Source organism: Physeter macrocephalus, chromosome 5, assembly GCF_002837175.3.
Source record: "Physeter macrocephalus isolate SW-GA chromosome 5, ASM283717v5, whole genome shotgun sequence".
Lineage (NCBI taxonomy): Eukaryota > Metazoa > Chordata > Mammalia > Artiodactyla > Physeteridae > Physeter > Physeter macrocephalus.
The window spans coordinates 33,860,896-33,874,845 of NC_041218.1; the positions used below are offsets into that span (position 1 = coordinate 33,860,896).

The 13,950-nt window shown below is 37.2% G+C and overlaps 1 protein-coding gene across 1 annotated transcript in view; it reads right to left on the reverse strand.

Moving 5' to 3' along the window:
• Positions 1-13,950, reverse strand: part of MET (MET proto-oncogene, receptor tyrosine kinase) — a 135,736-nt gene that overhangs the window by 37,709 nt on the left and 84,077 nt on the right. Inside the window, exons 6-12 of the mRNA XM_007116502.4 lie at positions 13,353-13,526; positions 8,123-8,283; positions 6,257-6,359; positions 6,009-6,145; positions 5,169-5,330; positions 4,306-4,405; positions 600-818 (exon numbers count right to left, since the gene is read on the reverse strand). Of these exons, the coding sequence (XP_007116564.1) occupies positions 600-818; positions 4,306-4,405; positions 5,169-5,330; positions 6,009-6,145; positions 6,257-6,359; positions 8,123-8,283; positions 13,353-13,526 (1,056 nt within the window). The remainder of the gene's footprint in view (positions 1-599; positions 819-4,305; positions 4,406-5,168; positions 5,331-6,008; positions 6,146-6,256; positions 6,360-8,122; positions 8,284-13,352; positions 13,527-13,950) is intronic.

Genomic DNA, 13,950 nt, shown 5'->3' on the forward strand with positions numbered 1-13,950 from the left:
TAGTCTTTGTTCTGTCACCATTTGATCACTTGTCAAACCACTTAACCTCTCTGGGTTTTAGTATTCTTTGCTTGCAACAGGCTGGGTTAGAAAAGATGATTTGTTATTGTCCAATCAAATTATATTTAGAGGCTAATATATTTCTGAGGTAGAGGAAATCCAGCTTCATTTATAAATCAGCTTAGAGATAACCACACCCAGATACAAAATTCCAAATTAGAAGGAAGTAAAGAACTACAATTGATGTGTTTACTTTCATGACTCTTACCTTTTATCTTATAATGAGCACATTTAGGTGTCCAGGGAAATATATAATGTTGGCAGAATAATACATCATAGGCAACTTTAATGGATTTGTGTCTCACATTTACTACTTTTTAATATATACACAAGAAAGAGTTTTTAAATGCTTCATTAAAAAGCAGTTCATGATTATACATACCTTTTAGTCTTCTGTCAAAAAGATTTGTTTCTCAGAGCTTAGATATTTGCCGATGTAGTAGAAGATAATGACCAAGTACAACAATTTTATTCACATAGCTATGAAGTCAATTAGGTGCAAGTTGATAATTTAAGAGATGATTTTAAGCATTTCTTACCTTAATTTCCAGTACATTTTCATTGCCTATTGAGATCATCACTGGCTTTTCAAAAGGCTTAAACACAGGATTATGTACATAAATGAGATCAAAGTATTTGGAATGGATCCCATCTAACATGAAAAAGGCTTTGGTTTTCAGGGGAAGTTGTAGGTTCAGCTGTTGTAGTGAAGGAGTTGTACAGCAGATTATCTCCGAATTAGAGCGATGCTGACATGCCTATAGTAAGACACAATTATCCACTGTAAACAGAACACAGCTTGACAACATCAAGAGCAACTTTCACATTTCACTGTTTCAGACAATCAATTGAAAATGTACAATTTTGAAAAAAATCTCCATTTAACTTCCTAATGTTGAAAAACACATTTCTGGAAACATGACAGATGTGATTCTCTAAACAACACAGTCTTTTTTTTTTTTTTTAACATCTTTATTGGAGTATAACTGCTCTACAATGGTTAGTGTCTGCTTCATAACAAAGTGAATCAGCTATATGTAAACATATATCCTCATATGCCCTCCCTCTTGCGTCTCCCTCCCTCCCACCCTCCCCATCCCACCCCTCTAGGTGATCACAAAGCATCGAGCCGATCTCTCTGTGCTATGCAGCAGCTTCCCACGAGCTATCTATTTTACATTTGGTAGTGTATACAGGTCATCTTATTAGTGTGTTTTAAGCTATCAATTACTGAGTGCCAGGTCCTGTGCAAAACACTTTAGTACAAGGTTGGTGTCATTTAATTCTCACAATAATCCTATGAGGTAGGTGCTACGATTACACACATAATTACAGATGAAGAAACTGAGCTTTTCGAGCTGATGTCATCAGACCAGGTCACAGAGCTCTGAGTGGCAAAGCAGGGAACATAAATCCTAGGCCACTGACCCTAAAATTCACATAACTCCCACAATGGATGGCTTCTTGCTCACTTTGTATTCTCTACTGATAAATCTTTTCCTATGCTATTTTACAAAGGCTCTGTTATTATTATTTCATGCCCTTTCATCTCTCATTTCAAATCTTCCCCTTTGTAATTCTGATTTATAGAAGTTTGGAAAATGTGGTTTCCTCTTGATTGTGCTTAGACTAAACCACCAACACAAAGTGGCACGTTTAAGGTTAAATGGTTGCATTTTTTCCCCCAAGGAAAGACAAACAAGCAACAACATCCCTCATATTTCCTTTTCTTTGACAAGTAGAGCTGGAGATAAAACAATTACTTATGCCCACAATAGAAAAAGGACTCAGGATATACATAAAAAGCACAAACAAAATTGGATATTTGATATTTTCTTTTAAAAATAATTAAAAAAATTATCCTACATTAAAAAATGTGTGCTATAAGCAGATAAAGAAAACTGATACATAGATATAATATGAATAAAATATTACTTAGGTTTGTATCAAATCCATATTATAATGCTAAAAGCTATTTATTCTATCATCTTGAAAAAAAGGAAATGAACAATTTTACTGCTATTACAGTAATTCTCTATGTAACAAGAAATCTGAAAACTATACAATAAACTGCTGGCTTCTGGGACATAATGCATATTAACAAATTAATATGCTTTTTGTTAAGAAGGTGATTAGTATTTTTATTTTAAAATATTTGAGTTCATTAGGCTTAAAAATTATTGTGGCTGGATTGGTATATCTAAGTCAAACCTGACCAAGAGTTTTTCTCTGTTAAATAATGAATGGGTTCAATTCATCATGGTCAGCTTCAAATTCTATAAGAAGCAGGGAACATGGAAGGAACACACGTCTCTTTAAGAGGTTTTTCACAAACAATAGTCAAATAGACCCACTGAATTTTTCATTCCTGTCCAATTTGAATGCATTGTTCTATTGTACTAATATGTTTGTGGCTAAAATAAGAGAAGTTTACATTTCCAGATATGTAAACAGATAAGATTTAAATCTTCTACCATTGTTTGAATCTTCCTTGGCACATCTAGGAGGTTTTAATAATTATTTGATTATAAATGAATGAATGATGCCACATGTCATCATAATGCTGGTGAGGGAGAAGGAAGAAAACTTAGTCATTATTTCAATAACGCAGGCTCGGTGTGAATTAGATAAACTAATAATTTCTTAGATTTCTACTTTAAAAAGTCACATGCCAACACCAAAGAGGGTTACTGTTATTTTTATAGGTTAATGAAAAATCGCTATGCCTGGCTGTGGAGAACCGATATCCTTTAAATTAATAGTGGCGGTATTTTAACTTTGTTTGTGGCCATGTGCGGGGATTGGTTTCAAAGCTCTCTACTTCATACAGTGACTCCCTGGAGTACAATCTCTCAGGAATATTATAAAAATCTAATACTCTTTAGAGGTGATGCAATGTGGCTGATTGAGAAGGTCAAGAAAAATCTCATTTGAGATGACCTTATTGTTTGGTGATTTGGCTTGACATTTTTAGCCCCAAATTGGTTTTTGTAATTAAAGCACACTGTGGTCTTAGCCTTCACAAAATATTGGATGGGAATCTAAAAGGAAGTGCTGTAATTCAATCTATTGCCTCCCCAATCAAGCCCCTGCTTGACAGAGGGCACTTAGAACTTTCATTCTAAGTTGTGTGTACAAGTCCAACTAGATTATGGATATTTTATATCAAAGAAAAACAACAAAAATATGAAATCTTTGTAAATAACTCCAAACTTTGTAAGGTCTGAAGTAAAACTACCATTTTAATGTGATGTCCCAAAATTGTTAGAGCACGAAATAGGTCAATCACTTTTAAGGAGGAATTCAGTTAAATTCTGATTGACCTTGCAAATAAAAGAAAAAAGGTGGAGAAATACCAAACAACCTACACAATCTAGGACATAAATATTCTAATGCTCTTTCTCATTATTTGATAACATGCTAACCAAGGCACAAGAGGAATGTTATGAAGCAGGGATGTGTAAGAAAACACTGTACCACTTAGGAAGACAAGGATGCTGTGGTAAGATTAGAGGCTTTACCCAAGGGTTTTATTAGAGCAAAAGGGTTGATGTTCTACGGGGTATTAAAAAAGGGGGGATAGGGAAATGCAATGGCCTGAATGACTGCATCCTCCCCAAATTCATATGTTGGGAGCCTAATCCCCAGTGTGATGGTAATTGGAGATGGGGCCTTTGGGAGGTAAGTAGGTCACGAGAGTGAAGTTCTCATGATGGAGTTAGTGCCCTCATAAGAAGAGACACAAGAGATCTTGCTGCCTCTTTCTTTCACCACCACGTGGGGATACAATGAGAAGATAATCATCTGCAAACCAGGAAGCAGGCCCTCCCCAGACAGCCAGATCTGCTGGCACCCTGGTCTTGGACTTACCAGCCTTCAGAACTGTGAGAAATAAATGTTTGTTGTGTAAGCCACCCAGTCTATGGTATTTTTGTTATAGCAGCGTGAACTGACTAAGACAGGGAATGATGTGGTTTGCCCTTGTACTGACTGTCTTTAAAAAACACTGCCTCAAGTTGATAATCATTATTTGTGTCTCAATATTACGTGTGTGTGTGTGTTTTAATGTTAGCCTGAGACTAGATAATTTTAGTTGTTGAATAGAAAATACTATTTGACCTATGCTGCAAGGAAGATAACTAGCAAACATTAAAGGCAAAACTGAAATGTCTCTGCTACCCTGAAAGCTGGTGGTAGAAGCAGAGATGCTGAGCTCTAAGCACAACTATCACTCAGAGGACTTACCACTGTAAAGTTCCTTCCTGCTTCGTGCACATTTATTACCATCCTCAGGATACTAACTGAATTCAGGTTTTTTCCAACACCTGTTATTGTGCTCCCACCACTGGCAAAATAAAATAGAAAAATAGCAATATTGAGGGGTTCTTTCTCTATCAAGTATTTTAAGAGAGAAATTAAATTAAATCACATGTAGTGACTGCAAGTTATAGCCACAGCCAAAGTCAAATGAAAGTTCAGTGGTAGTTTTTCTTTGGCAATAACTTATTTAACTGGAAAGTTTTAAAAATTCATATTTCATAAGCTGAAGAAATGCATTTGTCTTTTTATTCACAAAATATGCAAAAGAAATATTTTTTCCTGTCTGAAAAAAATACAAAGGAAAAACAAACTTAACTGTTGTTGCTAGACTGATAGAATTAACAGAAACAAGGCAGACTGAATTGGGTCCAATGAGATATCGATTCAGAGGGAGTCTGGTATAGGGAAAAGCTGTATGTAAAGTAGGCAGGGCAAAAATACACTGAAGAATGAAGAGAAAAAGGTGATTCCAATTTTAGGCACTAAGGTTAGTACAGAATTAAGATGTACATAATATAAGTGCATAAATATCAATACTATGATGTCCAGTTAAACTGTTTTAATGAAATCTATTTAGAATAGGATAAAATGGCATGAACTAGCACTGATAAAGTCAAATTGTACTCAGAACCTGAATGTAGTTTTCACTCCTGAATTGGAAAGGTAGCCTTCAAAAAAAATGCAACAGTATCAAACCCAGAGATAAAACTGTCTTCCTTTTGACTATTCGACAGCCAGTCATCCTCATGTTCATTATTTTCTTATACCCATCAGAAGCTTTTACTTACCTAACAAAAGATTTGGTGGGATGTATTTCATAGACAATGGGGTCTTCCCGGTAAATGAAGCTGTTCATTTCTCGGTTGGCTAAGTCAATTTTCAATTTAATAGGAAACTCAGTTGGAGTGCTTTGGGCTGGGGTATAACATTCGAGAATACTATCTGAAACACTGAACAAAAAAAAATAAGAAAATGGACCTTTGCTATTAGAGACACACATATATTAGAATTATATACATAAATCAAAAGGGTATCAGTCAGTGGCTCCTAAATGGGAATTTTCTGATGTGGTCTAGATAAAACCTCTTTCTAATCTAGGAATTGTAGTCAATTTACAGTTGACTGGATCCCAAACTTAGGCCATCCTTGACTTAGAAATATTTGGGATTTTAAGCAATTTTAAAGTATCCTTTTGGCACTTGATTAAACTGAGCTCTCCCAAATCTAAGAAGCAGAAACGTAACTTCCTAACCCAATCTCCCTCATGCTTCTCACCTCTCCAAAGTGATTTGATCTAATTGTAAATCTTGATGGAAATGTTTATCTTAATTTATTGTCAATTACCAGAATCTCACAGCTCATAGCATAGGTGGGATACTAAGCATAACAATAAAGAAGGTGGATGGGAAGACAAAACTTAAAAGTGGAATTAATAAACCATAAGGGAAGGGTAGAAAAATCAGCAAAAAGGAATAGATGGATTTGGGAAGGAGAAAGTTTTGTAAGATGGAGAGTAAATAATAAACATCTTGATTTTTCGCCTCAAAAGAAGAACAATCTGTTCTTGATTTGTTAGGTATACATATTAATCCGTCTTGACTGATGCAACAAAAAATAAACTACAACACCTTTTTAAAGTACATGTTTTTCCACCAATTGAAATGTGTCTAGAATTTCCACTGTTTAGGTGCTTTCCAGTTAATGTAAGTAAAGTGCCACCAGTTTTAGGACCATAACTTGGAGAAATACTTTTTATTATAGGATCCTGAATGAGAGATAGAAACAAAACAAAATAATTTGTTAATATCATAACTCTAAGTAGATTAAGTAATAATTAAATATCCTAGTTCATGAGAAAATTAATGCCTAGACTTACCACATAGGAAAATGTACTATAATGTACGGTCCCTCGACTGTTTGAAATAACTATGGACATATTGAAATGTTCATTCATTGCAGGACCAACTGTGCATTTCAACCTGAAAAAACAAAGTTTTATATGTTATAAATCCAAAGGCATTTTCTGGGTTGGCTGTTTTATATTATGGGCCATTATCTCTAAACACTGAGCTGACTCCTCTAAATAGTAAGCAGAGTTTCCAGGTAAGCATTAGAATTGAAAATTGTATAATTCTGTCTCTGTACTATTATGCTAAACTTTATATTGACTGTCTTGTATTATTCATACAGACAAAACAGGAAATGTTAAACCTCATCAATGCAGACCTCACTAATTGAAAAGTTCATAATAATCTAATACTATACAATTATAGGCATAATGTTTGGCATACTTAAGATGGAGAAATGGTGTTTCAACAGCATATGAAACAATGGGCTGATTACAACTAAGCAGAATCTCCTCTTTAAATTATGTCAAAAGATACATTTCTGTGGTTACACGTATTTATTTAGGTCACTTAAAAAATGATGAAATTGTGATAGGCTTTCCAAGAATTATTTTTGAATTAATAATTTTATTATAATCCTAAAAAGTATAAATATAATTTGTTTTATTAAATAACTTTTTTTGAATTTTATTTTATTTATTTATTTATATTGCAGGTTCTTATTAGTTATCCATTTTATACATATTAGTGTATACATGTCAATCCCAATCTCCCAATTCATCCCACTACCACCACCTCCCCTGCCACTTTCCCCGCCTTGGTGTCCATACATTTGTTCTCTACATCTGTGTCTCTATTTCTGCCCTGCAAACAAAAGAGGATGAATTATGTTTCACTTTTACAGGCTCTAATTTACAATGCAAGGAGCGAGAACTTACAAGGGGGATTTCTAGAATGAATTTGTTTTTCCATTAAGCTAAACAAGTATGACATTAATTGATGTTTTGGCCTCTGTAAAATGAGTAGATTTAGATCTTTGTATAACACTGAAAGGAATTCTACCAGGTATAAAATAACCACTTGAAAGAATAGGTTCAACTATAAAACTTTAAATGTTTGGTTGTTGTTACTACATAACTAAAAATTTCTGGGTTCTCTGTTCGTTATGGGATTCAGATCTTATAGAAGTTACATGTAGAATACAGTAGACCAGGTACAGGTCTTGAATCATGAGACCTGAGTTTGAAGGCCCGTTCAGCTCTTACCCTCTGGATTACCTCTGCTAATCTACACTCCACCTTTCTGAACTTCGGTTACCATCTTTGTAAAATAGGGATAACATTGCTATTTCCCAAGATTTGGGAATGGTTATATGAGATACACTCCCTCCATTACAGTGCCAATAAATATCAGGTAAATATAAATTTAAACTCATCATAAACAACTAGTCTCAAAAGTGTGATTCAGCTGCTTCATTACATTTCTGAGGTTTAGAAAGTGAATTTAGAAGAGAGGGTCCATATTGAGCTGTTTTCTGATTTTTATAGAAAAAGCTGTTTGAGACTCTCTTAATTTGAAGACTTTAAAGATGGAACGACCCCAAACAGTGCTATTCTTTCAAATCTACTCAATTTCTCAAGAGTTGTTACAAAAATGCTTGAAAAACTCCCAGATGCTAGATTCTTCTTTTCTTCACCTGAGTAATGTCACCTTTCTTCTTCCGTAATCCTGGTGAGTAAACAGTTTTAAAAACAAAACAAGTCCTCAAGGGGAGTGATGGGCCAAGACCCTTTTAAACTCAAGAGATAGACATTTGGGGCGAGTTTTACAAGATTCATTCAAAGACAAAACCCGTTTTCCAAGCACACCCTGGCCAAGCGATTTCATGTCCTTACATGTTTATTGTGCTCTCACTTAAGGTCAAGGTGCAGCTCTCATTTCCAAGGAGAACTTTGGTTTTCTTCAAGTCAAATTTATTATTTCTCTTGAATCCAAAGTCCCAGCCACATATGGTCAGCGTTGTCCCTCCTTCAAGGGGGGCACTAGTTGGGAAAACCTATGAGGACAATATAGAACTTAAAAAAACCCAGTATATTATTATCTTTCATAGGTATGGAAAACAAACAAACAAAATATGTATACTCAAAGAGTCTGAAATCCTTCCCTTCTCCCATTATCTAAAAAAAATGAATTTTCACTATAGGAAAAAGGGTCACAAATTTCAGAGAATCTGGAACAAACATTAAAACTATCTGACAGGCTGATGAAGCAAGCTGTTTTCAGGAGATCCAGAGATGGGAGAGAGAGCAGATTCAGCCTGTGTGGGGATGAAGGGCCTTCTTGGGCGTAGACACACTTTGGGCCCAGACTTTTACATGCTTATAACCCCTTCATGGGCCTCCAGATTGAACTCTGATCAAAACTCCTTTACAAGCCCTAGAAGCCAAGCCCTAATATATGCATTGTTCTGTATGCCAGCTGGGTGTGTGCTACATTCATGTTGCTATGGTATTCCCCACCCAGAGGAGAAAGTCACACAGTAAAAATACCTCTTTCTGCACCCAGTGTTTTCATAGCTGCATTTATCAGCTATCATAATATCAACCACATAGATGATATTCAATACATATCTGCCATTCATTCATTCATTCACTATAAATCATCTACTGCAGGCCAGGTATCAACAAATGAATAAGTGAACCTATTCCTTTATACATAATTTACATTTATTACTAGTCTGCCACTTTTATTTTTTCTTTAAATATGGTCACTATTTGATATATACCAGCTGGTTAGTTGACAAACTAAATGATGTAATATTTAATATATTCAATATATTATTTCTATTAGAAGTAGATAAAAACAGAATTGGAGAGAGCCCCACATGTGATCTGTATTGTAGCGATGTTTCTAATTATCTCCCTTGGCATCACCGTACATCTCATTTCTAGGATTGACTTTTTTTCCTCAGGCTCAGTATTAAATAAGTAATAAGTTCCTTTTATTATTGCAGGCTCATCTTTGGTGCATTAAAAGTAAAACTTGGGCCTCCTTGGTGGCGCAGTGGTTAAAGAATCCTCCTGCCAATGCAGGGGACACGGGTTCGAGCCCTGGTCTGGGAAGATCCCACATGCCGCGGAGCAACTAAGCCCGTGTGCCACAACTACTGAGCCTGCGCTCTAGAGCCCGCGAGCCACAACTACTGAGCTCACGCGCCACAACTACTGAAGCCCACGCGCCTAGAGCCCGTGCTCCGCAACAAGAGAAGGTACTGCAGTGAGAAGTCCGCGCACCCCAACGAAGAGTAGCCCCACTCGCGGCAACTAGAGAAAGCCCGCGCACAGCAACGAAGACCAAACACAGCCCCCACCCCCACCCCAAAAAAGTAAAACTTGAATTCATTACTAAAAATTTGGCAACTGTGATATAAGATAGCATTAGGCTCTTATGAAGTCTATACAACAACTATTCTTAGGCTAAAACTATTAAAACAAAACAAATTTCTATGTTAAAAATAAGCTTCTCCTCAGCAGCTTTGTGACAATTGAGAAAGGAAATGCTCTTTTGGGGGGACATATTGTAAATTGTGCTGTAAAGTACAATGGTGGGAAAACACAGCACTGCTACAGAGGCAACTCAAAAGCCAGTAAAGGTATTTGCTAAAGACAAGTTAGTGAAAGTGTAAAAGTGATTCTTTTACAATTTAGAAGAGCTTTTAGCAAAATACAAATTTGCAAACATTCCCTTCCCTCCCAAGTAAATGACCACAAACCAAAGTCATATCCTTGTTGCCAAACCCCTTCAAAAGTCTTAGCTTAACGCTTTTACAATAGCTATTTTACCCATGAAATCCATTACACAGTTGTGCCTTTCATGAAAACTTACTTCGCCCCTGTCTAGCCAAATGAGAACTGCTAGAAAAGAAATATCTGTTTATTATTATGTTAGAAATCCAGGAGGAGGAAAAAAAGACATCTAACCCTCCAAGACTCTCTTCAGCCTGAGGCAGTCACACAGCTGCTGTTTCCTCTTTTAATGAGGAGTCTTGCCCACTGAAAACAGCCCAAGGCTGATGTTGGCCTGACCCCGCTGTCTGGATTCCCCCCTTTCTATGTAAAAATTGAAGTCTGTCACTCCACATTCATCATCACTTTCTATATAAGGATTGGGTGATGATTTCAGAAAAGACACGGAGAGTTGTTCAGTTGGTGTGCTGGCAACAGAAAGGGATACTATAAAACCTCTGCTAGATCATCAGGATTTGAAAAGCCAGCTCTACTTAGTTTTCCTTTCCCAGCTGAAATATTAGAGGGGGGCATCTGAGCTTTTCTGCCTTAGCTTATGGGGTAACGTTCACTCTTCCGGGGAAAAGGAAGGACGCAGTCTTGGACTACACACCCTTGGACAGAACCAACAATGGGCTGGCAAACTCTGAGTTATCCTGAGGGTACAGAAACTCTGTGAGAAGGAAATGAGTGTCCGGCATAAAGCCACAGAGGCTGGGTCTGGATAGGGTAGAGCTAGCCACAAAAGTAGCTACTGTCCTTTCACAGGTGAAAATAATTTAAATGATCATATTTTCAAAACCCATTAGGATATACATGAGAAAGTTAAAACACCACCACCACCACCACCAAAAACCTTGGAAAATTAAAATTTGTCTCTTCAGTAAATGTCACAAATATATTGGTGGCAGTATATTGCAGGCGTGAGATATCTCAGGTCCCTCATAAGATATCGCTGCTGCTTCTTATCTGAGTCTTCTGATCAATTAATAAACTGTTTTATTGTCTCACTGGGACTGAACTCTAATCCTACAAGAATGACAGTTTTATCCTATTAAATTCAGAATATATTGGAAAGTGCTCTTCCTTTTCTGAAGCATTTTTCATTGCTCTTTAAGTACAAGATCAGATAACATGTTTGAAACAAAATAATGGGCTTGCAATCCTGAAATATTTCATATGTGGAACTGCAAAGAATTTCAGCCACTGAACATCATGTACCTTGAAAAGCAGGTTGACTTACATTTATTGGAAAGTGAAACTCTACACATTAGCTGGGTTTTGTGCCTGCAGCGTTTAAGACAGATAAGAAAAAGATGAATCATCTGTCTTATTTTTTGCAGTAAGAATGTTAAATGTCATGCTCTAGTGCAGCATGAAATCTTCCTAACAACTATGAACCGAAAGGGATTTATGGACTCAGCTGCATTACGTTTTTTCTAACTGTAGCACCCAAGCCTCAGTGACTCGTGCACGATGCAGTCCAACCTTTTAAAAATTTCCAGCTAGAGTGCTGGAGTTAGGGAAGGTGCAGGGTTGGGGGGGGAAATTCAAACATTATGAGAGATTCTCTGGTTCTAGAAAATTCTAAAATATTTACTGTTTTTAACCATTTTAATATAGCTTTCATTACTAATAAAAGGAGGTACATTGGTCAAAATTAAGTTTCATTTGTACAAGTTCTTAACCTGCTCTTTATTTAAAACATCAGCTTTGCTGTTTTTGAAATGAAATTGTTGTGATTTAATTGCACACACACACACACACACACACACACACAAACACACACACTCCCCATATCTCTTTCATGGAATAGCTGAATTCAGAGGTCTGGTGTCTCAAATTGCCACGGCTACGTGTTTTAAAACGTAAAAAACTGCATGTGGTTTTAAAAGAATATTAAACACACAAAAAGTGCATAAATAATACAGTATAGATTTCAATTTGTTTTCTTAATATCTACTAGTTTATTCTCTAGCTGATCAAGCTAAGTCTTAATAACTGTGTCACACCTAACATAAAATGATTTGGTTTAAAACCCAGTCACCCGGTACAAATCTTTCCCCAAACCGTAGCTAAATGAAAACAGCCATGCTCTTGGGGGCGGTTCCTGTTCTGACTCCTACACTTTGTTTACTTGGGCTTGAACCAGGCGACCGACCAAGACCTTTAACTTGAATCTTTCACAGGAACTACTTAGTACTAAGTCCAACTGTTCCACATGCGGGCAGAGAAAATATACACTGGGTCCTCACCAGGGAAGTAGCTTCAAGCAAAATGTGTTTGGATCAAGAAAAAAATTTAGAAAAATTGCCATGGAGATTTTCATAGTGCCAAACACATGCTTAAGTAAATAAGGCAACGGAGAGTTAGAGAGCATGGCTACAACGTCATGGCTGAAGTCCACTTCTAGAAGCTCAGTTCTCTAAGAGCAGGAGGCACTTCTGTCTTGTCTGGGACTGTATCTCCCCATTGTCTAGAAGAGTGCCAGCTGTGTGGTATGCACTCAATAAGTGTTTTTGGAATGGATTAAATAATGAATTGGGTTACAGAGTATAGAGGTTAGTGTAGTCATCAGCTGTGCTTTTACTTCTCTTCCAGGAACTTTGAGAGAAGGCACACAGTCACCCATTTGTTCACCATCCACTTGCTTCCCACCTTGCCCTGAAAGGTAACCTCTAGACTCATCAGTGATGAGATAGCCACCATCTATGTGTCAGACAGAACGAAACCTCCTGTTTTGCCTGCTCCAGCATGGCTGGGATCTCTAGCTTGCACGATCCAGGTTAGGGTTCTGGATTATGCCATGAGTGGATCCCTGTGTGTGATGAAGGCTCATGCCTGGGCACTTGGTAGATAAAGCAGCTGGTGAGGAATCAGAGAATGGGCAGGCCAGAAGGGAACAGGTCCCAGTGTGAGGAAATGGAGAGCAATATTGCTCTCTAGCCACCACTCTTGTATTCACATAGCACTAAGGGAGAGCAACTGCCCAAGGAGAGTGTGAAGCAAGCACTTCAAGTGCAGGGCCTAGGGGCATGTGCCCAAACACCACCCTAAAGGAAAAACCTGGGGGGTAGGATTTCCCTGGTGGTCCAGTGGTTAAGACTCCGTGCTCCCAATGCAGGGGGTGTGGGGGTGTGGGTTTGCTCCGTGGTCAGGGAACTAATATCCCATGTGCCACGAGTTGCGGCCAAAAAAAAAAAAAAAAAAGAAAAAGAAAAACGCGGAGGGAGATGGCTGATGCCTCACAGCTAAATGAAAACATTAATTTTTGAATTTTTCCATCAATGGGATTTATGATTTCCAAAAAACGCACATGACAGCTGACAGAGACTTCTACCTTGTAGATTGTAGGCAGACAGGTCTCTTGAGTCCATGTTCCACCAGGGCATTCCTCCAATCGCACACATTTATCATGGCACCAGCCACACTGCACAAAGGAAGGGGCGGAGAGGCACTGACTGCAGGACTGGAAATGTTCACAGCCCAAGCCATTCAGCGGGATCTTGGTGATCTGTGAAGACAAGTGACGGAAAGAGCTTCCAGAGGGTTTTTTTGTTTGCTTGTTAATAAAAACTAAATACATCGAAGATACATATGAATATAATTTTACAGAGTCTGACAGGGATAGCACCTATGTGTGCAAATCATGTAATAATGCTTACATGATTAAAATAAAAAAAACAAATTTCTTCCTTCCTTCCGCTGTTGGAGCATATGTGATAAAAGTTACCATTACTGTCGAGTGAACACAAGCATTACCATGCAATGTTAGAGGTTCTATTTATTGGGACATTTTGCTCTGTCTGAGATGATTTTATTTTTATTATTTTATTTTAACATTTTTATTGGAGTATAGTTGACTTACAATGTTGTGTTAGTTTCTGCTGTACAGCAAAGTGAATCAGTTATACATACACATATATCTACCCTTTTTT